Source organism: Cladophialophora bantiana (genome assembly GCF_000835475.1).
Source record: "Cladophialophora bantiana CBS 173.52 unplaced genomic scaffold supercont1.28, whole genome shotgun sequence".
Classification (NCBI taxonomy): domain Eukaryota; kingdom Fungi; phylum Ascomycota; class Eurotiomycetes; order Chaetothyriales; family Herpotrichiellaceae; genus Cladophialophora; species Cladophialophora bantiana.
In genome coordinates, this window is record NW_015971602.1 from 206,242 (window position 1) to 233,458 (window position 27,217).

The 27,217-nt window shown below is 52.8% G+C and overlaps 11 protein-coding genes across 11 annotated transcripts; 4 read left to right on the forward strand and 7 right to left on the reverse strand.

Annotated features, from left to right (window-relative positions):
• Positions 1 to 239: 239 nt before the first annotated feature.
• Z519_12363 (uncharacterized protein) lies at positions 240 to 1,184 on the forward strand (the record flags this gene model as incomplete). Its single annotated transcript, XM_016770069.1, has 1 exon — positions 240 to 1,184. One exon carries the CDS (start codon positions 240 to 242, stop codon positions 1,182 to 1,184), a length of 945 nt encoding a protein of 314 aa, XP_016613735.1.
• Positions 1,185 to 1,402: 218 nt separating this feature from the next.
• Z519_12364 (uncharacterized protein) lies at positions 1,403 to 2,230 on the reverse strand (the record flags this gene model as incomplete). Its single annotated transcript, XM_016770070.1, has 1 exon — positions 1,403 to 2,230. The coding sequence occupies one exon, from the start codon at positions 2,228 to 2,230 to the stop codon at positions 1,403 to 1,405; it is 828 nt and encodes a 275-aa protein (XP_016613736.1).
• Positions 2,231 to 3,136: 906 nt separating this feature from the next.
• Positions 3,137 to 4,402, reverse strand: Z519_12365 (uncharacterized protein; the record flags this gene model as incomplete). Its single annotated transcript, XM_016770071.1, has 2 exons — positions 3,137 to 3,457; positions 3,512 to 4,402. 2 exons carry the CDS (start codon positions 4,400 to 4,402, stop codon positions 3,137 to 3,139), a joined length of 1,212 nt encoding a protein of 403 aa, XP_016613737.1.
• A 2,001-nt stretch (positions 4,403 to 6,403) lies between these two features.
• Z519_12366 (uncharacterized protein) lies at positions 6,404 to 7,510 on the forward strand (the record flags this gene model as incomplete). Its single annotated transcript, XM_016770072.1, has 1 exon — positions 6,404 to 7,510. The coding sequence occupies one exon, from the start codon at positions 6,404 to 6,406 to the stop codon at positions 7,508 to 7,510; it is 1,107 nt and encodes a 368-aa protein (XP_016613738.1).
• A 368-nt stretch (positions 7,511 to 7,878) lies between these two features.
• Positions 7,879 to 8,082, reverse strand: Z519_12367 (uncharacterized protein; the record flags this gene model as incomplete). The annotated part of the gene is made up of 1 exon (XM_016770073.1): positions 7,879 to 8,082. The coding sequence occupies one exon, from the start codon at positions 8,080 to 8,082 to the stop codon at positions 7,879 to 7,881; it is 204 nt and encodes a 67-aa protein (XP_016613739.1).
• Positions 8,083 to 8,591: 509 nt separating this feature from the next.
• Z519_12368 (uncharacterized protein) lies at positions 8,592 to 11,942 on the forward strand (the record flags this gene model as incomplete). The annotated part of the gene is made up of 1 exon (XM_016770074.1): positions 8,592 to 11,942. One exon carries the CDS (start codon positions 8,592 to 8,594, stop codon positions 11,940 to 11,942), a length of 3,351 nt encoding a protein of 1,116 aa, XP_016613740.1.
• A 1,271-nt stretch (positions 11,943 to 13,213) lies between these two features.
• Positions 13,214 to 13,534, forward strand: Z519_12369 (uncharacterized protein; the record flags this gene model as incomplete). Its single annotated transcript, XM_016770075.1, has 1 exon — positions 13,214 to 13,534. One exon carries the CDS (start codon positions 13,214 to 13,216, stop codon positions 13,532 to 13,534), a length of 321 nt encoding a protein of 106 aa, XP_016613741.1.
• Positions 13,535 to 14,280: 746 nt separating this feature from the next.
• On the reverse strand, positions 14,281 to 15,485 carry Z519_12370 (uncharacterized protein; the record flags this gene model as incomplete). Its single annotated transcript, XM_016770076.1, has 2 exons — positions 14,281 to 14,910; positions 15,051 to 15,485. The coding sequence occupies 2 exons, from the start codon at positions 15,483 to 15,485 to the stop codon at positions 14,281 to 14,283; spliced, it is 1,065 nt and encodes a 354-aa protein (XP_016613742.1).
• Positions 15,486 to 17,299: 1,814 nt separating this feature from the next.
• Z519_12371 (uncharacterized protein) lies at positions 17,300 to 18,694 on the reverse strand (the record flags this gene model as incomplete). Its single annotated transcript, XM_016770077.1, has 1 exon — positions 17,300 to 18,694. The coding sequence occupies one exon, from the start codon at positions 18,692 to 18,694 to the stop codon at positions 17,300 to 17,302; it is 1,395 nt and encodes a 464-aa protein (XP_016613743.1).
• Positions 18,695 to 21,949: 3,255 nt separating this feature from the next.
• Z519_12372 (uncharacterized protein) lies at positions 21,950 to 23,681 on the reverse strand (the record flags this gene model as incomplete). The annotated part of the gene is made up of 2 exons (XM_016770078.1): positions 21,950 to 22,215; positions 22,268 to 23,681. 2 exons carry the CDS (start codon positions 23,679 to 23,681, stop codon positions 21,950 to 21,952), a joined length of 1,680 nt encoding a protein of 559 aa, XP_016613744.1.
• Positions 23,682 to 24,652: 971 nt separating this feature from the next.
• Z519_12373 (uncharacterized protein) lies at positions 24,653 to 26,447 on the reverse strand (the record flags this gene model as incomplete). The annotated part of the gene is made up of 4 exons (XM_016770079.1): positions 24,653 to 24,852; positions 24,911 to 25,332; positions 25,384 to 25,966; positions 26,015 to 26,447. 4 exons carry the CDS (start codon positions 26,445 to 26,447, stop codon positions 24,653 to 24,655), a joined length of 1,638 nt encoding a protein of 545 aa, XP_016613745.1.
• Positions 26,448 to 27,217: the final 770 nt, after the last annotated feature.

Consider the following 27,217-nt stretch of genomic DNA (forward strand, 5'->3'; position numbering starts at 1 on the left):
TTGCCGGGTGAGTCCATTAATGATTAAGCTGATGCTGATGACGACCACGGTCGACGCATACCCTCTTCGCAATCATGTATATAACCCTCCATGAGCCTCGTCCAGTGGGATCAGCTGGTTCAAGCCGGTTCCCGCATCACCCCAAGTCGACTGACTGACTGACTGACCGACCGACTCCAAACGAGAGTCATCTGGCATTTTCCACGACAGCACGCTCAGGTGTGACATCTCGTCCCATCATGGCACGCACTCTCACCAAAGAAGTAAAGTCGCTGTTCAAATCCTTCCGTTCTCCCACTCCTGAATCGCTCCATCGCCCTGATGCCGTATTGAAGCACGCCGACATCACCGGCAACACCACAGAGAGCTTCTCTGCTGCTCAATCACCAACCTCGTTGGAACAACCCATCCTCATCGAACTTTTCCAGTCCCAAGGCTGCAATTCCTGCCCTCCCACGAACGACAATCTCATCTCGTTCGTCCAATCCCACCAGTCCTCACAACAATCTCCATCTCCGCCGCGGTTTTACGCGAGTCGGTCCCCGTCTTCTTCTCCAACAGCCGTCTCAAATTCGTCTCCCGGACCCGAGTACTTGTTGCTCACATACCAAGTAACGTACTGGAACTATCTGGGCTGGGAAGACACTTTCAGCTTACCCATCAATGACATCCGGCAGCGAGAATATGTGAGACGGATGGGTTTGCGCGGGGCGTACACTCCGATGGTGGTGGTGAATGGGCGAGGCGTCGGCGTAGGTAATACTAGGGGAGATTTCGAGCGGATTCTACGGGACGGACAAAAGTCCGCGGGCGCGAGAGAAAAGGTGAGTGTCAAGAGTCTATTAGAAGGGCCAGAAGGCGGAGAGCCGGTACTCGAAATAGACGCGACGAACCTCCCACCGTCATACTCGCAATCTGCCGCCCAACATCTCGAGGTATGGGAAATAGCATACATACCCACATCACAAGATGTACATATCCCGCGCGGCGAGAATGCAGGTCGCACACTCCCACATCTCAACGTCGTCAGGGACGTGCGAAGAATGGGGTCCCTTGAGCGCGGGGAAAAGGCGCGTTTCCAAGTCCCACGGCATAGTGATAGACGGGCCAGCCTAGGGGAGGGGAAGGTGGTGATCGTGCAGGACGGCAAGGGTGGTGGGATCTGCGGTATTTTGAGAATATGAATCGTTAGAACTTTTAATGCGGCTCTGTCAACGAGATTTGACCTAGACGTGTTGAGCTTTTCGGTTCGTGATGCTTCTCGATGAACCCGCATCGATTTCGACTCCGGGGTCCTACCGCTGCCTATGACCTTAAAACGTGCCGGTGAGCCTCCGTATTGAGAAATGGGTCGTCACGGGTCCATCAAGCGCCAGCCTGGATGTCCCTGCTGTCATCCGACTCATTTCCAACAGATGACCTCTCCCTGAACCGCGACATACCACGCCTCGGGGCTGTCTCCCCAGGCCTTCAAGCCGGCGACCATGGTATCGATCTCGGCCTGGTTGTGCACGATCTTCAGCTCTTCCAACCACTTCCGCCCGATCTCACCTTGGAGCCGCTCGACCTGGATGTTCGCCCACCATCTCGACTCGTCGGGCGCCGGGTGGCAGGTCGCGCCGGCGCGGACTTGCATCTTCGACCGCTCGAACCCGGCCTCTTGCGCCCAGAGGTGAATCCGTCGCCCGGACCCGATGCCCTGGGCACCCGGGGAGACTGCCCTGGCCATGGTTGCCGTGAACGCTTCGGTCCCGGGGTTGGCGGGGTGGTAGATCAGTGTGTCCGTCTCGCGCATGGCGAGCATGCCGCCGGGTTTCAGCACGCGGAGGGCTTCCTTGATGACGCGCACGGGCGCGGGGATGTGGTAGAGCACCTGGCTGGTGTAGACGACGTTGACAGAGTTGTCGTCCAGCGGCAGTCGGGCCGTGATGTCTCCCACGCAGAACCTGAGGTTAGGATACTCTTTCTCCGAGGCGCCGGCGCGGGCGAGCTCGATGACCGAGTCTGCGGCGTCAATCCCAATCACCGACCCGTCGGGCACATGGGGGCAAAAGCCCTTCGTGATCGTCCCCGGGCCGCATCCCAGATCCACAACCGTGAAATGCGGCTGGAGATGAGGAAGCAGGAACGCTGCAGAGTTTTCCACCGTACGCGACGCGTGTGATGCCACCACGGCCGCGCTGTGGCCTTGAGTGTAGGTCGAGGCTGAGGATAGGGGCTTTGGGTTCATGATCGGGAATTTGATGCTCGTATTTGTGGAGGAGAGACGATGCCACGCGGATTCTCTTGTCTCAGGCCTCAAGGTCACTCACCCGCAACCCTACGGGATCCAAGACGAATATCACCCTCAAATTTGGCGATCCTTGCGATGGTTAGGTTTAGGAATGAGTCGTGAAGAGGAGCCTGCAAAGGGAGGCCGCGGCGTCCCGAGCGTCCTCGATATACTACCCGTAATTTTGGAGGAGGAAATCCTGCGGGGAGGCCTATCTGATTGCGGAGCAGCCTCGTACAGTAGCGCAGAAGAGGGCACACTTGGCAGGTTGCAGTATGACAAGAAATGTTGGCAGGGAAAATGTCTGTCTGACTTGTCCGTGGATGCTGCTTCGTGACGGTGGAATCGGTGGATATGGGATCCAAACATAGAATTTCGTGGTCGGAGATCGGCACAGGATTGACTTTTAACCATTCAATATCAAGTTGGAGCCCTAAACAAAATTCACTTCGCATTGGACAAATATACAGGATACCCTCATGTACCATTGTCTCCTATCTTCAGAGCCGCTTTGACGGATGGCAGAATGTACAGTTTGGAGTTCAAGTTCGGCCCAAGGAATTCGCAAATGTACAGTCCGGAATATACTCTAGCCAGATCATGCCATGCAATTCATTAGTCCGTCAAGAAACATGCAAAAGCGATGCTCTCATCGATCATTTCAAATCGCCCCGAAGATGTGGGAACCATGGGAACAAGGAAACGAACAGCCCTCCTAGCTTGTGTAATACCCTCTTCCTCCGCCTGAAATCCTACATGTGCATTGCAATTGACTTGTCTTCTATGACCTTGGAATATCAAACGCCTGCCCATCTCCATCTTCTCTGAACATGAACCCCTTCTCTCCCTTGGGTCTCGCGTCGTTTACATGCCCAGGCCGAGAGCACGGGCCCTGAGGGCAGCGGAGCTAGCCACACTGGGAGGGTTGATGGCGCACTGTCGACCGAAAGATTGGAGCCATGCGCCGTTGTCGAACTCAGCGTAGTTCTTCTGGATCTTGCCGTCGCTGTCAATGATCATGTGGTTGATACCGTTGACAGGGAGTGCGGTCGACGTGATTCTCCATCTCCAGGTGATGGAGTTGCAGTCATGCCAGATGTTAAGAACAGTAACAGCAACCTCAGGCTGGAGAACACCCTGGCCGTAGTCGAAAGCTTGCTTGCTGGGGAAAGTAACTGAGCCAAGCTACGCAAATTTGTTAATGAGAGAACAAGAACACAATACAGGTTGAAAACTTACAGGGAAGCCGGCCATGAAGTTGATCGAGTCGGAGATATCGCTGAAATCGGATGCCAAAGTAGCATCGGAGACATTCTGTTGGTAGCCACGGCCAGGTGGTCCCTGGGTGCCGTTGTACGAGGTGTATTCGAGCAAGATCACAAAGTTGTTGACGAGGGTAGTGGCCAAAGCATCATCCACATTGCAAGACGATGGGGTACCCGGACTGGTGCCGCTGGGGCTAGAAGTAACGGTGGCAGTATTAGTGACAGTGACGGTAGTCGCAGTGACGTCACCGGTGTACACGGTCTTCGTGGTTTCGGAGCAGGTGCTGCCAGGCTTCGTGACGGTGCTAGCCACGGGGCACGAGCTGTAAGTTGGGATGGTCTTGATAGAGGTCTGAGTCACAGTCGTGGCGGTGACAGCTGGGCAAGTGCTACCGCTCACGACAGTGGTTGTGCCGGTGACGGTGCTGTACAAGGTCGAGGCTGTGCAGCTTGAGCCGGAGCCAGCGGTGGGCTTAACCCAAATCGTTTTGGTGGTGGTGGTTGGCGCCACTGTGGTAGTCTTCACCTCGGTGTAACCAAAGCATGAGCACGCGCTGGTATAGGCAGCCTCGTCGCAAGCGCTGGCGTAGTTGGGAACTTCGTTCGGGCAGAGCGCAACGGTGGCGCGCTTCCAGTTGTCCTTTCCGTGTCCGGTGATGGTCTCAGTGACGGTGACGATGGGAGTCACTGTTGTAGCCAGGAAGCTGGAGCAGTGAGAGGCTCTGAGCGAGCCATCTCCCAGGGCGGCCTTGCCGGTGACAGCGGCCAAGCAAGCGTTGTGGACGCAAGAACCGCCATGGACAGGATTAGCGTAGACGCCACTGGCCAAAGCTGCCAGCGGCAAGGCGACGGACAAGAATTGCATAGTAGAGTATTTGAATGATTGCGAGTGTTAAAACGAGTGGAACAGGTCAAAGACCCTATGAAAGCAATAACGAGCTCAAAAAAGAGTGGATGATTGAAAAGTCAATCGAAGTCGCGAGGTGTTGTAACGAGCTGGGGAAGAAAAAATGGACGGCGTGGACAAGAGGGAGATGGGAGAGGTACTTATGCTGAGCCCTGCCGTCGCGACTCGCGCCATGGTGGAGTGGTTGACTAGGACACTTTCGGTGCTCAATGACCCCAGCCAGCCACGAGGGCGGCCTGAGACTCTGACCGTAGTGTGAAATCAGTAAGCTAATTTAACAAGCGAAGCTTTAGACGGGTGAGATATTCTGAAAAAGGAGGTGCTCCCAGGGAACACCAGTCCCGGGCGAAGAGGCCGACAGATCCAGGTCTCGACAGATCCAGGTTTCCGTGGGTAGCGCTGAGCCTTAAAACTTTGTGGAGGTGATAGACCGGGATCCAATGGCAGCTTGCGACAGGCAAATTGCTGTTGAGGTTGACCAATGCATTGTCAGCCACGAGAAGGTAGGAAGTTTTACCTCCTGGTCATCCTACAGGGAGTAGGATAGTGGCAGCTAGTTTGATCCGAATTCACGCGTCAGGTCTCGACTGCGACGGTACATCAGAGAGTCATATGCAGAAATGCTTTTCTCTGTTGCAATTCCTCAATCCCGGGTCAGGGGTACCACCGACAATGGGTGGAGATATTTCAGGAGATGGAATCGGGGCTTGCCTGGATGTGGGACCGTCGGTTCGCGTGGCTCAAACAATAAGGCCGCCAGGCCGAAACTGGAAATTTATAAGGCCAATCACTGGTCGATCTTGGCGGCCATGCGGCTTAAAGCCATCGAAGCCTGCTCTGGCGCCAGGATGCATGCGGTCACTTGGCGTCTGTTTTCGGCCGGGCTGTGTCGCCGCTGTTGCGATTGTGGCACATTCGATACATTCATATGGGTCGGGTTACTCCGTACTCCATACCGAGTGCCTCGTACAGCGTGTACTTGTTAGACTTTTCTAGACTTAAGCCCACCAACAGGTTGGATCACCAGCATCAGCGCCTCTACGTTCTCTTGTGCAACTCGACGCAGCCTTGTGGCGTGACGGACATGTTCTCACCATCTCGGTTGGCCGCTGTTTTTGGATTCCCCGTCGGCGATCCTCCAGTTTGATCACCATCTCTGGCAGGATTGCCTTTGTCATATTTACCATTTTCGACGCGCATATGCGTGTGAGGATCAAGAATTTTACTGGGGAGACAGATAATCCGGGCAGGGCAACTTCCCTCGCGGTCAGGGGTGGGGGAAATTGGTGCTGGTAGAATGAGGGGTGCCAAACAGGGATTGCGGTGTGTTTGGTGTGGCACCCCAAAAAGGCTAGAAGAGGGAATTTTGCCCACCCAAAACTCGTTTGTTTCAGAGCGACCTCTGCTGCAGCATATTTGCCATGGAGACTCTAAAGTCCTGAAATAGAAGGACGATAGTTGCCATTCAAAGTTACTCTAGGAGCATTTGATAGGTGAACCCGCAGTCAGCTGTGGCCGTCAAGGGTTGAATTTTCTCTCCGATGCAAGATGGAGGAGAAAGGAGATGTCGGATTTTAGGTTTAGCGTTGAGCACCAAGCAGCGGCTAGAGTGCCAAGGCGAAATGCCAAGACACAGTGCTAGCCAACCATGTCACCTGTTTTTTCCTTAGCAGATCCGCAGGAACGTTTTCGTCCTGGTCCAATTTCCACCACAATCCGCTTCCCACCATCTCTTGGAAATCCCACCATCCCTCGAGCAAGGCAAATGATCGACCTTCTTCGCAGCACGGCACGATTGAGCTTTTCAACAACAGGAAGCACCCACACAAAAAAGTGATCAGTTTTCCCATCGCGCCATTTTAGTCCTCGCGCTTCCGGTGATGAGCTTCAGCCCTCCAACATCACATTTCAATCCACAGTCATAGGAGCCTTGTCCATCTACCGAGGAATTGCACGCGCATGGCCGGTGGCAGTGGCGCTCCTGAAATGCCTGTTTCCAAAAATGAACTAGCTGCTCAGGTACCTCAGGTACCAGAAGTGCTCCATGGTAGGTCAAAATATGGATCTCTCGTCATGATCCTCCTTAAGTCTTTGATGATTCGTTTTCCAACCTGGGATGATGCAGTGCATGATTTACCGCAGCTCTATCAAAGACCGTCAGCATCCGCCCTCCTTCATGTTTTGGATCTGCTCTCGGCAGGAGCGCCGAGCTTTTCACTTTCGGGGAACGCCAGCCGTCCCAAAGTGGCGGAACAGGGCGTTCCAAGATATCTCACATCAATTGTCTCGTCGGGCCTAGGTTGGATTGAGGACGAAGGCCTCAGAGATTCGATATGGAGCGCTGCAAGTGCACGGCTAAGTGAACGTTCGGGAAGAAATGCAATGCCTTCAATGACGCGGTCATTCGAGATTATTGACGGCCTCACAGTCAATTTGCACGAGCCTACCTTGACACAAGACAATCTTGGGCTTAAAACCTGGACCTCCTCGGTCTTACTGTCGCGTCGGCTCCAACAATGCCGTAAATACATCCCCAAAGAAGTCCCCCAAGTGTTGGAGCTGGGTGCAGGTACTGGTCTTGTGGGGATCTCAGCTGCTTGCATATGGAAAACACACGTTGTTCTGACTGATCTGCCCGAGATCCTACCTAACCTTCGGCGAAATCTTGAGCAGAACCGGGACTTGATCACAGTGAGCGGCGGAAGCACTGAGTCCCGGGCACTTGACTGGGCTGATGAGATGGACACGCCGCAACGCAACGAAGACAAATTTATGGTGATTGTTGTAGCTGATCCTATCTATTCAGCGGAACACCCAAAGATGCTTGTGAATACCGTCAGCCGCTGGATTCGTGGCTTACCAGAGGCTAGGCTTGTCGTTGAACTTCCGCTACGGGACCGCTACGACGAGGAAAGAAAAAATTTGCGGGATTTGTTGCAACAGCAGAGGTTCGAGTTGATTGTCGAAGGGACAGATCTTGGATTTGATGATTGGTACCAGCGAGACGGTAGCCCATTGGAGGTCATATGTTGGTGGAGCATATGGAGACCCTACAGTCAAGTCTGACCGCAGCTGCTCAATGGCACAAGGTATCTTGCATCACAAACATTCGGGCTTCTTTTCCACTAGTGTGCCTGAAAACCCCTTGGTATCGCTCCGCACCTTGTTGCTCCTGCAACATACTCCCATCGGTACATGATAATGGCTTTAAGCCGAATTGAACTTGTTTTAAATATTTGTATTGAGCTCCACGCGGTTCATCTTAGGTTGGACCACGAATAGCATTCCACACCTGTTAGTCCTTCGGAGCGCCGTGACCGAGGTCGTAAGTGCCATCGCCATAGCCCTGCGAAAACGCTTGCGCATGTGGTATTCTGATCGTTCTAAGAAACACCGATTGTTTTTGGAGTCGAATATGATTTTGTTTCGTTATCTCATGGTTGGGTCTTAATTCGTCGTTCGGAAGGGTCGTATCTATTCGATACCTTGTCAGCCATGCTATTCGAATAGTCGTCTTTCCCATCGTCATCTTCGGCAAAGCAAATATCTCCAACATACTGTAGCAACTTCTCAATCAGATCGACGTGTGTCATCAGCATGCGCCGGCAGCAGTATCGTTTCGCGCCGACTTGATCCATCGCTTCACTATAACGTGAAAGAAACAAATAGTTAAGCCTTGTTCGGGAGAAAGAAGCCAAGGTCAAAGATACTAACCCGTCGGGCATGCCACCCTCAAGCAACTTCATGTATCGTTCCCAAATATCTGCGATGACCTGAAAGAAGCATTAGAGTCAGTGGCGGTCCTCAACACCTAGGTTGGAGTCGACAGGTGCAATACCTTCCCGCAGGAGAAACACCGTATGGGAATAATCATTTTGGCCTTGGGTAGTACAGAAGGCACAAATTGACTCAGGGAGATGAAGTTTCAGCGAGGTCGATATGGCTGTTCCGGTCATGAAGGACGGCTCTCGATCTTCGAAAAGTCGCAGAAATTCTTTCTCCGCATCCCATCAACACGTGATTACATCGGAAAACCTTCCATTCACTTCGTGCGGAGAAAAAAAGTTTCTGATTTGATCTCGCTACACACCGCAGACATTTGTGCATGCGTGCGACAATTTGCTCGTCCGCAAACGTGAGTCTCAGCATGTCCCAGACTACAAAGCGCGACGCGGACACTGCCTTCGAAGGTAATCACAATGGTAACTCACACTCGCAAAAGCGTCTGAGAAGAAAAAGGACCGAGAAGCACGAGGTCACAAATATCCCATTACCAAAAGCCACGCCGACACCCGCTCAAGGGAAAACGAACACTCCCAGTGTCTCTCCAAAATCCGTTTCAAAAAACAACGACGCCGTCAGGTTGGGACCTAGGACTTCCAGCGATGGCGAGTCAAATGAGCAGACATCCGCGGAGAGTCCGGCCAAAGGACGAACTCCACCGCAGAAAAAGGGACAGCCGTCAAGGAAGCTGAAGGGACTTAATGCTGCGTCGAACAACGGAGGAAAGGGAAAGCTGAACGACCCTACGACCGGCTCGGCAAATCACAAAGAGAAGTTAACACCGTTGAAATCAGGACAAAGTCACATACCGCCACTCGAAAGATCTAATTTGGACTCGGGGCCTTTGGTAAACGAGTTGGCTTCAGAGGGGAGAGCAGTGAAGTTGTCAAAGAGACCTAGGAAACGCAATGCGACCTCGCTTAAAACAAGAGGCGACAAGGGTCCCGCGCCTTTCGAAGGCCAAAAGGCAGACCAATTGGTTAGAGAAGAGAACCCAAAACAGCTCGTTAAGGCAAAACAGGGGATGCAGCTGGCCAAAAACAACAAGCAAAAGTTCAAAGCTGTCGAGCAATCGAAGACGCAAAATTCAAAGCTAAGCGGCAACGAATGGAGATTATCTTCCCGCAAGGGAGGCATGTTTATCGACCAAGATCCTCTGCTCACAGCTGATGACCAATATCTGATCCTGGCGACACATTCTGAAATTCAAGTCTATTCGACCAAGACGTCTCTGTTGGTCAGGAGCTTCCGGGTTGATCTCAGATCCCACATAACGAGCTGCTCTCTGTCGAAGGCTGACCCGAAGAAGTTGTACGTCTCCAGTTCGAGAGGTCTCTTGTCTCTCTGGGATTGGACAACTGCTGCCGCGATAGGTAAATACGACACGGGGACTGGATTACAGCAAGTCCTTCCGTTGCGTCAGCAAGACGAGAATGAGACGATTCTGCTTCTACAAGACGATCCTCAAGGCTACAGACGTCTTGTTGCTTGTTCCGTCAACACATTTCAAGGCACCTTCACAGAGTCCCACACCCTGTTGCAGAGGACCGGTCTATCACCCTGTTTCAGATCCTACGCACAAGGAAACGTGCTGATGGCTTGCGCGGAAGACCACCTGTTGATAGGTCAGTCTCGAGTCACGGAAGAAGGTCAGTTGGACTTGACCTACACGTGGAGGGAAATCACAGTCGTAGGTTTCATAACCAGCTTTGACGCCCACGTCAGTTCAGGAAAATCCAAGACCCCGCGAAAAGTACCCTTCTTGGATGTTGTGATCGGTCTCAACGACGGAGTTATCATGCAATATCAAGACATCCTCTTCAAACTCATCGGAAAAGAGAAAAAGAACAAGACTTGGACGGAGGACATTGTGGGCCACAAGCTCCACTGGCACCGGACGGCCGTCACTACTGTGAAATGGTCTCGAGATCGCAACTATATCATATCGGGTGGGAACGAGACGGTGCTCGTTATCTGGCAGTTGGACTCGAATCAGAATCAGTTTTTGCCTCATCTGTCAGCACCAATCCTGAATCTCACCGTGTCAAATGCTGGATCTTCCTATGCTCTTCGCCTGGGCGACAATTCTGTAATGATTCTGTCGACAGCTGACCTGCTGCCCTCAACAAATGTCTGCGGCCTAGCGCTAGGGGTGCCTCCGCAAAACTCAAGTCTAATTCTTTTACACCCAAAGGTTCCAAATCGACTCCTGGCCGCAGTGCCTTCTGATGCCGCCGCGACGGGTCCGTTTCACGGGCGTCGTTCGACACTTCTACAAATCTACGATGTCGATTCCAACGTCCAATTCAGTCGTCAAGCGCTCGCTCGAAACATGATCACCACATCCAATGTTGCGCCCACCGGACAACCAGTTAAAGAACCCGCTGTCACGCATATCGCCATTAGCCACGACGGCAGATGGTTAGCAACAGTCGATGAATGGCACTCACAGGATCTGGAAAGCTTTTACAGCCGCTCCGATTGTGCGGATCTCCGTGGCCGATGTACCGAAACGAGTCTGAGATTGTGGTTGTGGAATGATGAGGACGGCAACTTCGAGCAGGTGACCAGGATTGACGAGCCTCACAAAGCCGGTCCAAACTCCGTGCTGAGTGTGTCGTTTAACCCTGCGAAACTCGAATTGGCTACTACTGGCAGTGATGCGAATATTCGCATATGGACGCCCAAAGAGCGTCATCGGAACGGCGTTTCGGTTAGGAACAAGGCTAATGAGCAGCTGTACACCTGGAGCAGTTCAAGGACGATTCAATGCAGCGATGACGCTGCTCTTGAACAGGGAGACATCGAAGCAAGAGCAACATCGGCCAGCCTGGCCTATTCCGACGATGGCTCGATCCTGGCTGTTGCATGGTTCTGGCTTGAAAATTCGTTCAGGCTCTTGTCAGAATCTCCCACTGCCACTTTCAAATGGCCTCGAACTCGCTTTGTCCACTTCATCGACCCTACAACAGGGAGGATCGTCTTATCTAACCCCTCCCTTCTCCCTCGTTCCAGCCGCCCCGCCAAACTCCTCTTCCATTCCCGCTACCTTATCTGCCTGTCACAAGCACTGACAGTCCTGGACACCATCACGAACCAACTGGTCGTGTCGCCCATGGAGCTCGACCCGGAGTATGTGGCACCAAACAGCTGGACCCCCTCCTACATCGCAAGAAATAAATTCGATGGGACAGTCGCGATATCTCTTTCACGTTCCGAAAAGCCGAGGGGAACGAAGCTGGTGGTGTTGAGCCTTTCCCCCGACGACAGCCCCAGAGATGCTGTTGCAGGCAGTGGAGTCGACCCCGGTGTGCGGGTGAAAGTTGTTGATCAGACTTCCATCACGGGAACGGTCAAGGGACTTCTTGCTCTGGCCACAGGACCCGGGTATTTAGTCATTGATGAGCGAAATCAGTGCCGATTTCTTCGACCGAAGGTGGTGACGCTTGCGAGGACGATTGGGGGAGCTGAGGGGACAGAGCAAGTCACCCGGAGTTTGGACAGTATTTTCGGCCGAAAAGCGTTGTTGGGATCAGTCACCACTGCCGTGCGTGGCGAGCCGGCGTATCAAGCCGTCGACGACACCGTGAACAGGCAGACGGGCTCCGGTGGAGGGCTTGACGCGGTCCTGAGGTTTGTGTCGACGGCACACGCGCCTCCGCCGGCAGAGTTATTTCAGAAAGTCATCGGTGCCATGGCTCGTGGGTTGGAATGAAGTGACTTGCGAGTCGAGCCACTCTGCAAGGTGGATAGAGACGCATGAGAAATTTGTTCATACCCGTGCGAGGGACCTGAGCTGGGTACATAGAAGATACACGACTACTCCTCCGTACGAGAGGAAGTGGGAAGAGAAGACATATTTGATAAGTGATGGTATGCGTACAATTGAGGAGATGTAAGTCTCCTTGCCCCCCCCAAAACCGCAAAGGGGTGCTGGTTCTAGTCCTCGTCCCTGTCCTCGATCTTGACCTTGATCTCGATCTCTAGCCCATACATCCCAGTTCTCCCCGTGTCTTTGTTTTTCCCTCGAGCTGTCTTCTTCGACCATGACGATCGCTCTAGACTTGGGCGGCGGTTTCAATCTGGCAGCGAGAGAAAGAGGGCGTATCTATGTGTTGGCATGTCTGTATGAGGGAGGGCGTAGGCGAGGACCCTGTATGTAGCTCGGTAGTATCTAGGTAAGTGACGGATCGACGCCGTCATGCAGCCATCCAAGCCCATCCGTCGGCGTCAGAATCGGTCCACGGTGCACTCCGTCCCTGGATAAAGAGAATCGAGATGGATGGGCACAAACTGCGAGTTCGGCGGGGTTTCCACCCGCGGGAAGTTGGGCTGATTGCCGACTTTAACGGCCCAGTGAGAACACACTCACACACAGAGAGAGAGAGAGGATCGAATCGATGCCAATATGTCCCTGGCAAGCTCTGCCCAGAGGGACGAGGACAAGCAAGAGGAGCAAGGAGGCAGTTGGCGGGGTTTTCTGCATTGACCAGCTACGGTGCGGTGCGTAGTGCGGGGAATCGGGTGAGCGAGGATTCAGATTCGGATTCGAATGTGGCGGTACCTAATGCGTATTATTACGACCAGACCGAGGCACTACGATACGGGCTTGGCAGCATTGTGAAAGACTGACTGACCGAGTGCCATCCCACAGCAAGCCCCTCATCACGGCCACCACCACGACTGTCCCAATTAAGAACGAATGTTCTCGTCCCGTGAGCCCGAAATCTCGAGAGGGAGGGGAAGGAACATGGATGGGCTTGGTCGGTTGGCAATAAATACCACCTCCTACTCCTCCTCTTCCTCCTTTCAAACAGAGCGATAAGGAGATTGAATCTACTTTCGTGCGTCTCCTGTCCCGCCCAAACCTCATCTGCTTCCCTCCCACACACACACACACACGCTCACTCACTCACTCACTCTCTCTTCAGTACTCCGCACCCCTCGAGAAATACACGCACACACACAAAACAAAAAGAAACAACAATGGCCGTCAACGTTACAGTCCTCTATCCCGCCGAGGAGGGCGCCACCTTCGACATGCCCTACTACCTGAAAACTCACATGCCGCTGGTCACCGAGAAATGGAGCCAATACGGCCTCCAGGCGTGGAAGGTCATCCAGTTACTCCCCGGGCCCGACGGCTCCAAGCCCTACAGCGTCGCCGCCCTGTTGACCTGGGAGTCGGCCGACGGGCTCGGCAAGGCCCTGAAGAGCGACGAGGCGCAGGCCGTGTTTGGCGACGTGCCCAACTTCAGCAACAAGTCTCCTCTGTTCCTCATGGGCGACATTGTCGGTTCTTCGTGAGTGCTGAGCTTCATTTCGAGAATGGAGTCCCCGCCGTCCCCAGCAGAGGTAATATCCACGCCCTCCCCCCGCCGCGCCATGCCGCCATGGCAAGGGTGTGTATCTGGGTGCTGACAATTCGACCTAGGACGGGATTGAGTCGGTTGTGATTGCTCCTCAGTCAAGAAGAGGTGCTGGGGACAGACAGACACGTAATGCCAGTCGGATGAGAATACAGATCCCCTTGGCTCAGGAATGGCCGTATTCCCCAATATGTTCACGTTGTCTTGTGTCGTCTGAAACCCCCATATCTCGACGTCGTGGGTTTAAAGGTTCAGGGACTCTCCTTCCCAGGACCACAAGATGTCATCTTCCCAATGCCTCCCCGTTGGCTGCGGTGTGCTGCGCATCATCGAGGAGCCTTTCCTGGTTGCACAGAATGACATTTGCTGACCCGGATGACCCCCGTTTCCCGCTTGTAGAGGGGCCATGACAGAATCCAGGGTGCGCTTTCCATTGGTCCCGCGCAAAAGATAGTGACCCGACTCAAAACTAACCCTTGGAGAACTCAAAGCGACGCCGCATGGATGCCACGGATAATTTTCGCCTGTTCATAATCACCGTGTGTTTCGCCCGGCCGTCCCTCTCCCATTTTTCTTTTTCTTTTCTTCAAAACCAGATGTCCTGCTCGGCGCAACTCCTCCTCCGCCTCCTTAGACAAATACGTCGTCTGGACCCCATCTCGAGTTTTATTTTGATCACTGCGCTCAATCTTCACTTCCCTCTACTTGAGGTCGGGCGGCAGCTGCTTGCCTTTTGAGCGCGGCCCGTTTCTCGAAGAAGCTTCGCATGTACTCCTTGGGCTCGACCGCCCCGTCCCTGAACATGCCGGAAAAGGACTCGATGCCCGCCGTCACGCCCGAGGCCAGATCCTGCTCCTCCCACAGCCGCACCAGGCGTTTCTGGGCCTTCATGGCTTCGGGCCCGTTTTCCGCAATCTTCGACGCCGCGCGCATGGTCTGCGCGAGAGCCAGCTCGGACGAAGGGCAAAGAACGTCCACGAGTCCCCAATCTGCCGCCGTCTGCGCGTCGATGGTGGCGCCGGTGTAGACGAGATACTTGGTCTTCTGCCACCCGATGATGTTCGCCAGCAGTCTCGCCTGCACCACAGACGGGATCCCTAATTCGACCTCGGGCATGGCGAAGCGAGCGGTGTCGGTCGCATGTCGAAAATCACACGACGCAACGAGCTCCAGACCCGCACCGAATACCGGGCCTTCTATGTGCGCGATGGTGACGACGTCGGACTCGCGGATCGCTTGACACGCGTCGTAGACCTTGGTAATGAGGCTCTCAGCTTGCTCAGGGGTTTCCAGCTTGGCCATTTCGGCGATGTCCTGTATTTCCTCGGGGAAAAAAATATCCCACATGTGTCAGCCAATTGTTGTCCCCGCATCTCATTTGCTTCAATTCCGCTGGAACCGAAACAGAATACCAAATTCTACCCTAGGTAGATATTCGAAGGCGATTTACTCACCATACCGGTACAGAACGAGTGAGATTGAGTGTCGCTGCCGAGAACAATGCACCTGATATCCTTCTTTGAAGCCAGTTGGCGGAACGCCGTCGTAAGAGCCGGAAGCAGTTGCGTATTCATGGAATTGCCACGTTCCTTGTTTTGAATGTACACTTTTGCGATTCTGTGGCCGCTCTCACCCACCGCCACCTCGTCGCACCGTATGCGGCCACCCTTCTCGCCCCCGTAGAACTCGCTGTTGAGTCTCGTGCTTGTATATCCACGAGAGACAGCCAATGGGACTTTAGACCAAGGGGAAAGCGGCTGTGTCTGGCCCGTCGTGGGACGTCGGATGCTAAAAGCTCTGGGCACCAGGGCAGAGCGAGCCTGAACAGCTGAGAGACACGGACGAGGCCATTGAGCAGATGTCAAAATATGGTGGGATTTGGATTTCATGTTGGGATACCCTAGATGGGTCTCGGATTTGAATCAGGACGGCTATGAGGAGGACGGGGGAAATAGCTATATGTGTAAGACAATAGAAAAAGCATCGAAGCAGACAGCCAGGAAAATTGTACGAGTAGCGGGAACGAGAAAGACAAGACAGAGAATCAGACAGTTATGGATTAGCCGAGGATCGCGAACTATCAACTACTACTAGTGCGCATTGACCGCTACATATGACCCATACATGACAATGATGGGCCGAGGACAAAAGGTTGCAGTTTTCTACATCAGCTGCTAGGTATGGACGGAGTAGAAGAAAGTCTGCTATATAGATAATTGACCCTCGAAACTCCTCATCCACAAGGCTCGCCTGGGCCGTTGCTTTGTAGAGAAACAGACGACTTGCGCAAGCCAGCCATTACTGGATGGAGCTTGGTTTCCCTGTAATATGCCGTGAGTAATCCTGGAATCAGTCATCCTACGTCAACGAGGCTGCTCTGGATAGCTCATCACACGTACTCCGGCTGACCTGTCCCGCTGTTATCGGTATGCGCCCCCGAATTCGGCGAATCTGCGTTCTCAGGGCTGATTAAGCGTAGCAATGGATCTCAGGCGAGGACGCATCGAATGCCTTTCTGGGCGAATAGGGAGTAGTACGCGTATGATGGATGTTGGGAATCGATATCAACCAACAGCAAAAAAGATCGGTGGCGAGTGCGTTCCTCCTGCTTGACACAGGGAACGGATGAAGCAGGGCTTATAAGACCTCCCTTGGCGTCATATAGTACCTAAGATGCTCATTCCCTACCAGACCACCACACAATCCTCTGCTGTCTCTCCAGTCTCGTTCACATCATGATCTCTCCTCTTCTCACTCTCCCGTACGAGCTGCGCCTGCAGATATGGCGCCTTGTTCTCGGTCCAACTGAAGTGGAGCCTTGCCAATGTCCCTCGAAACCCGGCATGTGCAACTTCAATCACCCTGGCGGATGCTCTGAAGGCTTCGACGTTCACATGTGCTGCGACAACCGCCTCCTGAGGGCATGCCGCCAGATCCACGACGAAGTTCGGCCGCTGCTCACCCCGCCAAAGCTATTCATTGTGTGTAACGGGCTCTGCATGGAGAGTTTGTTCTTGGGCATCCAGTCCCAACATCGCAGGTGGATCAAGCGTGTGAGAGTGGATTTGTATGTTGGCAAACTCACACAGAATGCTGTGAGCGGCCAGAGCGGTCAAGAGCTGTTGCAGAGAGCAGAGGCCTGCTGCGGACCCTTCGTCCAAAGTGCATTGAAGTGTCAGGGAGTCGGACGTCTGTTAGATGTGGCGTTAGTAAGGGGCATCGAAGTGGATGCAAAGGGGCGAAGGAAGTTATGCGTGGATCTGGCCTTGGGTTGAAGCAGGATCAGCGAAGGTGGTAATGCACCTGTCATTAGTGCCATTGATGCCATTGCACAGCAGCTGCCTACAATCGGCCATGCTCATGCCCTCTGCAAGTTCGCTCAAGCGACGCTAGATGAATGCCAGGGCAAGTGGAGATGCGGTGGCCGGCCAGACTTTTCGATCAGCTCAGTCTTCGACCTTCAGCGGGAAAAAGAATCCTGATAGCTCCCAGGAAGGACTTGGGCCCGAGCACGGCATTCTGAGGGACGATGCAAGAAACAACAGCTAGAACCACAAGATGATGCGAGAGAGCACCTGCTTGTAGAGTGCATCCATTGTACATGTCGAGCTAGGCCGCTCATCAAATGATATCGTTTGCGCATGTTGCAGGTGTTTCGCCATGCTATCATCACAAATCCTGGAAATCATACTCCCTCACAATGCTAGTCTGCTGGGTGACTGAGCAGGTATTCTATTGCGCCGTTCACATTGCCCCCAGTTCTTCGCAGTGCCTGAACATTCCGGTCGAAATCATAGAAACCCATCTCGTTCAATTGCTGCAGTTGCTGCGCATATCGCTCCTCAGGCGGTCGGTTGTCCGGTGGTGACATTGGCCGGCCTGCACCGAGTAGATTCAACAGCCCGCCATTATCCATATCTCCGCCACCTTCGTTAGCCCACATTTCTTGTAGGATTTGTTGCATGAGCGCTGGATTTTGAGTAAACGGGTTGTTCTCATCTCTCAACTGGTTGAGCCCACCAGGTGAAGTTGTGGGACCTTGCGGCAAAAACAGTGCCGCGAACGGGTTCGCCGGCTGCTGCGTCTGGGATGGTGTATTCCCGGGCATTTGCGGTTGTTGACCACTAGCTTCTTGGTTGTTGGATCCGGCTTCTGCATTTCGGGCTCCTGTCGCATTGGTATTGAGATCGCCAAATGCATCAGAAAGGCTTCGAGTCGTCTGTCTCAATGACTGCAGAAGGGCGAGCAGCTGATCCCCCCGGGGAGGCTGACCGGGCTGATTTTGGAAGGGTAGTCCCAACGGGTTGGATGGTACATTTTGAGGGCTGCCGCCAGCCGTACCCTGTTCCGTGGTGTTGGTGACACCGGGTGCTGGAAAGGCCCCTTCTCTGCCCGCGCCGCCGAAAGGACCTAACCCCATCTGTTGCTGCATTTGCATCATGTCGCGAAGCATTTGAGGGTTCGTCATCATGGATCTGAAGTAGTCAGAATTGAGCATTTGTCTCGCCTGGGGTCCCATCGCTCTGAGGTGCGGGTTCTGATTGATGATCATGTCTTGGACCTGGGGATTGCCCATGGCTTCACGCATCATCTGCTGGAAGTGGGGGTTATCCAACTGGCGCAGAAAGTCTTCGGGCGTGAGGTTTTCTTGGAACATGCTAGCGTTTGGCAGCTGTGCAAATCCCGCATACCGGGCACCCGTCAAACCCGCCAGAGGATCATTCCCAGTGCCTGATGCCAGGTTTTGAGGTACCCCCGTGGCGCCTTGCGATGCGGTCCCCGAAGAAGGAGTGGAGGTCGAAGAAGATTGTGTGGCGGGGTTCTGTCTTTGATTGCTAGCGGCGCTCTTAACTAGATGCATGGTGTTGCCTTCTTTCACGTTATGAGAGGCCAGGGTGTCATTGTCTTTCAGCACCTTTCCGCTGTAAATCAGCCGCTGAGCCGATGCTGGGACATTGGCGTATTCTTCTGAGGCGAGTTTGTTCTTCAGCTCGATGGTCGTGGTTGACAGAGGCAGGGTCAGCGTCCATTTCTGGGCGCCCGAGGATTTGACGTGGAAGGTGACGGTGGCATCTTCAGCGCCAGCAGCGTCGGCCATTGTTGGGAAGCCGCGCAGGCAAGGGTTTTTCAGTTCGGTGGATTTGTAATTGTGATAGGTGAGAGCGGCGAAGCTCAGACCAGACAGCGGAGCTCGAGACAAGACAGTCGGCTCGATAATCGATCTACCAGAGATACGCAGGAAGCGATGAAAGTCAAGCGTTGATGATTCCTGAGGGCGGTTGGGAGAAGGGAGGAGGTAAGACTAGCAGCGATGTGCAAGTGGGTAGAGTGGCATGTCAAGATATCTGAACAGGTAGAACAGAGAAACTGACCAAGACTGACCACCTGGCTGATGGATCGAAGGCAAGAGTGACGAAGTCGATCGTCTCCCGTAGCCAGTTGCGCCCGCGCTTTTCTAGCTACTCATTTGCCGTATCACAGGTGCCCTCTGGCCTGTGGCCTGTGGCCTGCGGTTGAGGGGGGGGGACCCAGGACAGGGCAGCCAAGGGACTCCTGGGTGCCCTTGGGGGGCCGGGTGCCTAACGGAGAGCATCAGGAGGCTGGTTCTCGGCGCAGTTGCCCCATCGAGCGCCGCTGGCGCCGCTCGGTCCTGGCAGCAAAAGATGCATAAAAAGTGCTCGAAGCTCACGTGCCGCCCTTGCCGCCAAGCCGCTGTTATCATAGCAACCAACACGACTCACGCTCCTCTCGCCTTCGCACATCTCATCGGCTTGATGCCTTTCACGATAGCTGAACCCGAACATTCTAGCACTTGATCATGGCTGATTGGAAGCTCCAGAACTAAAGCGGCTGTGTAAGTTATGTCAATGTCATGATTCGAATGTGGAATGGGTTCCTTTTACAGAGAAGAACCGCTCCATCTGGAAGGTCGCTGAAAGGGCGCGCATCCACCATGCTTATATATCAGCTACTCTCACGCTCCGCAGAGGAAGGCTGTCACCTTGCAACATCATTCTAGGGTCCCCTCACCAAGTGCAAAAGCAAGGTAGATAAGGGGAAAAAACTTCTGCCCCTTTATAAAGAGCGGTGGCAGTTTGGGTTGTCGTCGATCAGCGCATTGTACAGGGCACGCGTTACACTACATTGTGGATTTGGGCTAGAGAACTTGACGGATCTTCTATTTGCCGGGCCTGCAGACTTCCATAATTCCTCAAACCCGGCATGAAAAGACATTATCAGTGAATTCGGACTTGGCCCTTGCCTTTCCGCTCCAGACGAACACTTGGTATTAGGGATCGTTCGGCTCTTGAAGTATTGGAGCTCTGTTGCAAAACGCTTCATAAAACATGCAAACTCGTGTAGGAACAATACAAACATTCAGCCACCCTCGGGCATCCCCTTGACGTTTCGGACTCCCTGGACTACAGCCGAGTTCGCATCGTTGCCGTACCAGATGACTTTCAAGAGCCCTACGTGACACTAAGTCATCAATGGGGTGGTATACCGGTGCAACTGGCCAAATCGAACCTTGATGAATACGAGAATGGGATATCAACTACCAGATTCTCAATGACCTTCAGACGAGCGATATCCATAACGATAGCTTTGAAGGATGAAGTCCTATGGATCGACGCCCTGTGTATTGTCCAGCCAACCGCAGACGACCAGACAGACTGGCTGCGCGCGTTGGTGAAAATGAGTGAGACCTTTGCCGTGGGCTCTGATCACCATCAAGGCAGCCGCAGACAGCAATTGTCATGAGGATTGTTTTTGCAAGCGCAGTTCGCTCCAACATCTACCCTATTGTATCACTCCCCTCTGGTCTTGCTATGATCGGTCGGAATTTACACTTGGCTATGACTGGAGAGACAGCGACTTCCTGGATGATCTGGACGAATCCCCTGAATCGGCGGGCTTGGGTTCTCCAAGAACGCCTGATACCGCCCGGACTCCTTCATTTTTGACGTGATAAGTTTCGTGGGAGTGCTACGAGGCTTCTCACTTGGAGGTCTGGCCGGAGTACGCGCCCTCGGCGTATTCGTTGCTGAGCCTCAAGAATTCACTGGTCAACCTGAAAACGCCAAGGGTGAAGGACCTCAGGTACCCCTTCTGAGGTATCGCGGCGTGGCGCAACATGCAGATACCAATCCGCAAGACAAGCTGACGGTGATAGCAGGGGTTGCTGAACGGCTGGCCAGGTCGCAAGACCCTACCTCCACGATTACGTGGCTGGGCTGTGGTTTTGCAATATCTCAGACTAGCTGGGGTGGTTCGCGGCCGAAGGACAGGCGAAGCAGCAAGATCTCAGCTTCTTGTCATGGAGGGGGGCATCCGTTGACAGCAGCGGGACCAACAGTGACACTATGTGGGTGGACGTGAAGGAGAAACCGATCGATCTCGTCGACATCCGCATATCCATCGACTTCAGGGAACGTATGGCTCTGTCAGAGGGGGTGTGCTTAGTCTACAAAGCTATTTATGTTCCGCATCGTGCTCCATCTCAGAACCTGGAGACACAACCGGGCCTTACCCCTCGATCGCAGAAGAGAAATGTGAGATCCGCTGGGATGGCCCTCTAACTTCGGTGTTGGTCGCCGTCTAGCAGAAGTCGGGTTTCACCTTCCCTCTCCAGAGCGGGTGGAGACGCAAAAGTGAGGCGGCCAAAGGTTGAGCCTTTCAAGATACGCTATGAAGGCAGTCCACATGAGTGGCTGCAAGAAGCACCCGGGGACATTGAGAGATGAGCGCTAATGGTTCGACCTGTTCCAAGGCCGCGCTCTTGTGCTGTCGAGAAGTGTGGACAAGGCGCCAGGGACACACCACAGCATCGGCTCCATCAGCGCACACAAGCAGCCGGGGGCCCTATTGGAGTTGCGGACGCTTCAGGCAAGGGTGGACGACGACCTATTTCGGGAGCATGATGCGCAGATCAACAAGTACACCATTAGCATAGAATGAGCACGGTGCATAGTGCAACCCCGCCCACGGTTTACATGGAATTCGCAGCTCTGAACAGCAATGAGAGCTTCGTGAATCTGCGACAGACTTGGATCAAAGGCTCTTGATGAGAGATTCAAGTTTGAGCTAGGGCCAGCAGTGGAGATGAAGGCAGGAGCATGTTCGAGAGTACATTGTACTTCAGATCAAGCAGAGAGTAGCTGAAAGGTGGAAGGACCATTTTAATGGCGAAGGGTAGATAGTAATATAAGTTACACAGTCGACGGCGAGGAGTTTCCAGCATGGGGAGAAGTCTAGCAGACAGCCTCTAGGACGACTACAACAAACACAGTAGATTGACGACCGTTCCGTACCTGCCTGCTACTCAATTATATAGTTGCCCCTTCGCTTACTTTCACAACATTTTCTCTCCTCTTTCAGCACCCAAACCAAGGTCATATGGCTCACCCAAGCTCAGTTCAGTCCCGGTTTTACTCCCTTGGCAAAGGCTCTCGAAGGAGGAAGAAGCCAAGTGCAGCCGAACCTGTGTCCCTGTTCCACTCCTGTTTTCAATCGTCTGATGCATTTTGATCGGCCCTGGCGCTTCCATATTTTCGATCTTGTCAAATATTTGTAGCATTCTCGAAATCGTGAACATTGCTTCGGTCCGGGCAAATTGTTCTGTGTTACAGTCAACGATGGCACATTCGGTGCCAAGTTCGAAACAACTTACGTCCAAGGCATTGGCGAGTCCCTCCACCGAAAGGAATGAAGTCCCACCCGAATTTGCGATCCTGCCATCTTTCCGGCTTGAACTCGTCGACGGCAACACCCCAAATGTCTTCACGGTGCTGCATTGAGTAGGTCGGAATAAGCACTTGAGTTCCTTTCGGCACAAACACAGGGCTTCGTCCATCAGGCCCACCACCACAGGGGAGTGTGGTGTCTTGGACGGCCACGCGCTCGTTCATTGGGACAATGCCAACCGTGCGAATAATCTCATTCAGAAAACACTGCAGGTACTTGCAAGACCAAAGCTGAGCAAAGGTGATCTGGACGCTCGGTTCGGCCGACAAGGCATCCAGCACTTCTTTCCGGAGTCTCGCAAATACGTCGGGATATCGCGCCAGGAAGTAGAATGACCAGCCCAACAGTGATGCTGTGGTATCTCTTGCTGCGTGGAGGACATTCAGCAGCTCGCATCTCAACTCGTAAGGGTTTTTGGTCTTGCTGACAAGTTCATCAAGAAGGATGAATTTCGCCCGTCCCTTGGATTTTTCATCCCCTTTGCGCTCGTCCCAGCCACGATCAAGCCTCTGTTTGATGAAATAATCAACGCAGCCTTGAACAGCTTTGCAGTGATCTGGAAAGGCATTGTCCCAGAGGAGCCAGCCGTATTTGGCTAGAGCACCTCTCCTATCGATGATGCGTTTGGCTTCATCCAGATGGTATCCGAATCTTGTGAGGTCAGGGGCGTCGTGATCCCATGATAACGTACCCAGGCGCTCTTCAGGGCTCAATGTATGCACTGATTGGCCAAACAAGAATTCTGTCGAGGTGTCCAAGGTAAAGTTGAAGAATAAGGGAGACAAGTCAACCTTTGCTGTCCAGCAATCTTCGGATACTGGTATCCTTCGCAATAGTGCGTTCAGGTGTCCCTGGAAGAGGTCGAGGTCCGCCAGATTGTCTCTGGCGAATTGCGATTGAACAAGACGCCTTGAATGCTTCCATTTCTCTTGTCGATTGGTCATCACTCCGGGACCCAGCAGAGATTTGAAGCATTTTTCACGATGCAGCCCAATGTCAAAGTCCTGCGACTGCGTGTTGAACATAGCCTTGACGTTTTGCGTATCTCTTGTGATGATTAATTCGTAGTCGAAGATTGAGGCTCTGACCGTGTGAACTGTTTTGCCAATCGAGTTCAGACTTTCATGCATCCAGATTGGCCCTCTTTCCTCTTGAGTTGCTCGGATGCTTTCCAGGAGGGTGCCAATTCCAAGAAAGCCCTTTCGAGGGGCGCTTGGAGGTGGTGCACATCCAAGCAGCGCCGCTTTGCCTTCATTCCGTTGTCTCCGAACAATGACTGAGGCAATCTTATAATACAAAAGTGCCACAAGAATGAAGAGAAACAGTGCGAAGAACATCATGGCTGCCAACAAAGTACGGGAGATCCGGCCGCAGTGCAAGACTCAACCATCTCTCGGATGTGAAGGGAGACCTCCAAGGCTATCAATGATCGAGGACAGCTGCATCGGTGTACGAGGTCCTCCGATTCGCATTCTAAATCCTGTGGTAGATAAAACGCCACTTTGAGCAAGACATTTCTGGCTTGAATCAGGATTTTGCCCTTGTTAAACAGCGAAGGCCGTCGATGTATTGTGCTTGTGGCGCTCACGCCAACTACCCAGTTATGGGTGGTATGAAGGGAAAATCAGGGGGCAATGCCGACTCCGTACTCTTGTAAGCATAATGAGATGTCACTAACTGTTGCCTAATTAGCGGGCCGGAGAACTATGGACTATCAATGATGTCAACTCAGGCAGGATGACATGCGAAAACGGAACTAAATTGGCGGGCACGGAGGTTTGGATGTGCTCCCTACCAGCGTCGCGAGGTGAAATATTGAAGTTTGAACAAAGCCACATACTCCACTGCTCTTGGGATAGCTACTCTATAAACCTCTCCCTTGTTAACTCGGGCTATATGACATATGAAGTGGGGCTGGGATGGTGGGTATGAAGGTTTAATGTACCTGCATTCGGAGGCGGAATATTGAAGTTTAAACAAAAGCCACATACTCCACTACACTCAGGACCGCAGCCTCGCAAACCTCTCCTCTGTCAAGATAGGATTACGAGCAGAGTTAATGCAGTTCCCATCTGCAGGGGACGCCTATGGCTTCTTTGGTGCGGGTTCATTCTCTCTGCGTAATAGATGAGAATGTCCTGAGCCAATCAGCAGCTGGAGGTTTGGTATCCCCGTACAGTGACATGATGTAATTATTTGATATAATACAACAAGTTTTCCACAAGACCAGTCTCTGGCTTGGCAAGCCAGCATTCCATCTACGATGGCGCACATATCCCAATGCCTCTGCTTCTCACATTTGCAGGCCAACCTAATGCTTTGCTTCATCCTCCAAGAGTGACACTTTCAAGCTCACACCGTCCCTAGGCCTCAGGACCAGCCTCCACATCTTCAACTCTTCGGGATCCTGGACTGACAAATCTTGCTCAAATGTAAATTTGCTGAGCAAAGAGCACAAGATGGTTTTCATTTCCACTTCTGCAAATTTGCGACCAATGCAGCCGCGCGGCCCTACATGTTGTTGTCAGCCAACTTAATGACGTATCGCGTATGAAACTGTGAGGCCTACCTTGCAAGAAAGTCATGAACGCATTTGTCGTGTATGTAGTGGGCAGATTCCGCCAGCGAGATGGGTCAAACTCGTCAGCTTTTTCACCCCAGTAGTTGGGGAGACGGTTGATGGTGTTCGCCATCAGGTAGATCGTGGTTCCAGCTGGGATGAAGTATCCTCCGAGTGTGTCGTCCTCGATTGTTTTTCGGACAGTCATGGGGATAGACGGAATATAGCGCAAGGACTCTTTACAGACATCTTCAAGGTACGGGAGTAAGTCCACATCGGCTTTCTCAATATTGTCACTGTTCGCTCGAGACTTGGGATTGAAGAGAAAAGGTAGTTGTGAGCGGATCTCTTCGCGCAATTTCTCTTGGATGTCTGGATTTTTGGCAAGCAGCAACAGCGTCCACGCCACCGAAGTCGCCGTTGTATCATGGCTAACGGATGGTCAGCTCGTATCAATCCGACAAAGTGCGTGTGGATCTTACCCGGCTCCAAGAAAAGTCATCACTTGGTTGCGCATCGCTTCCAGTGACAGTGTGTCTTCCTCGCTTGCTGCCATATTATCCTTGACGATTAGTCCGATGATATCTCTCGGGCGGCTTTGCTTATTAGATATAACGCCTTGTTGCTTTTCCTCGAGGATCTCTGAAGCGCGACTAAGGATAATGTTTCGTGCCGTTGCGATATCACGGTTGCAACGTGCGGGGACCAGACGGATAAGACTGGTGAAAGCTGCAAGGCCATTGATAATTCGTGCCGAAAGACTGAAGTCGAAGCAGCGTCGATATGCGTCTCGCAAAGGGGTCTCAGGATTGTCGAGGGAGTCAATATCGGTACCTAGTCCAGCGCGGCCGATGATGTCCAAAGTGGTCCTATTTAGCCATTCCAATACCTCAAAGCACTTGGTCGAGGTCTTTTCCGCCGCCATCTCATTTTCCCAGAGCTCCGCCATGCGCAAAGATTTGGCCCAGAATACAGGCATTAGTGATCTAATAGAAGTGATGGAAAATGCCGGGGTAAGCGCCTTGCGCTGGAGGACATGTGTCTGTCCCTCGGCGAGTAGAACGCCTAGCTTCTCGTTAGAAAGAGAGAAAAGCAGATACGGTCTGTAATTACCTTCGCCGAGAATAGGCATCATCCATAATCTTGCGCGTTCTGGTTTGGGGTAGTTGTACGGGTTTCTGACCGTCATGTGTTTGATGGCATCGTCTTCTGCAACGGAGAGCCTTTCGCTGCCGAAAGGAAAGAAATACCGGACGATTGGGCCATACTTCTGGTGCCATTCGCGTGCGGGCACACCACACTCGGTCGTGATAATGGTAAAAAAGTGACCCCAGAGAGGAAATCCTGGAACCGTTGGGATATGTCTCAATGGTGAGACATACCACGGATAGATCCAAGAGTAGTACAGGGTATAGAGAAACGTCGCAACCGGCAGCAGGACTTTCAGTGCTGCCCCGATACTGATAGATTCTGAGCACTTGGCAATTCCCAGGGCAACGACTGCCGTGAAACCCAGGAAGGGGAAGAATCGAACTTGAACGGCCATCTTTGATGAGCTCTCACAGCAAGAGTGAACCAGAGAAGGAAAGAAAGACTTGAGGTTGAATATTTCAACCTGGAGCTTTTGATTTCAGCTCACCAAGTCCAAGTATGTACCATGGAAAGACCGAATTGGTATGAGAAAATAGGGGGAGAAACCATCTCGATCTCTCATCCCCGAGATCGGTGTCTATTCGGGCTCTAATGACCTTCGATTTCAGTTGTCATGGAGATCTTTGCCGGGATAACATACATGCCTCTGAGTATTGGTACCAGGCAGTGACATCCTTTAATCAAGTATGATAGCTTCTGTTATATTACATTCTGGGGACCAAGTGGGTCGGTGGCTGGAAGATTGACAATGCACCCACATCGACCTCGCAGATCCATTTCCAACAACGGACATCTCACCAGTACCTTCATCCATCCTCAGGCCATCGAACTGCGCAGGTTCAGCGTAGACAGGATGATTTCGCAATATTGGTCCACTACCGTCCCAGTCCTCGACTGCATCCGGAATTAAAGCTTGAGACATCCGGCCACCAGCCGTGGAGGCCCTGGTGTAGGAGTCTTGAGGACATTCTGAGTGATATCAATCTAGAGAAAAACACTTTGGTCAATGGTATTCCTGCAGCCAGACCTCCACCACCGTCAGCCACCAGCTCCAGCCATTGCTTTGGAGCGTCGATGGATGTCTGAGACCTTCATGTGATAGAACTCAAGCTTTTGGAGAACGTCATAATTTGGGTGTCAGGCTGGCAGTATGATCCTGGTGGC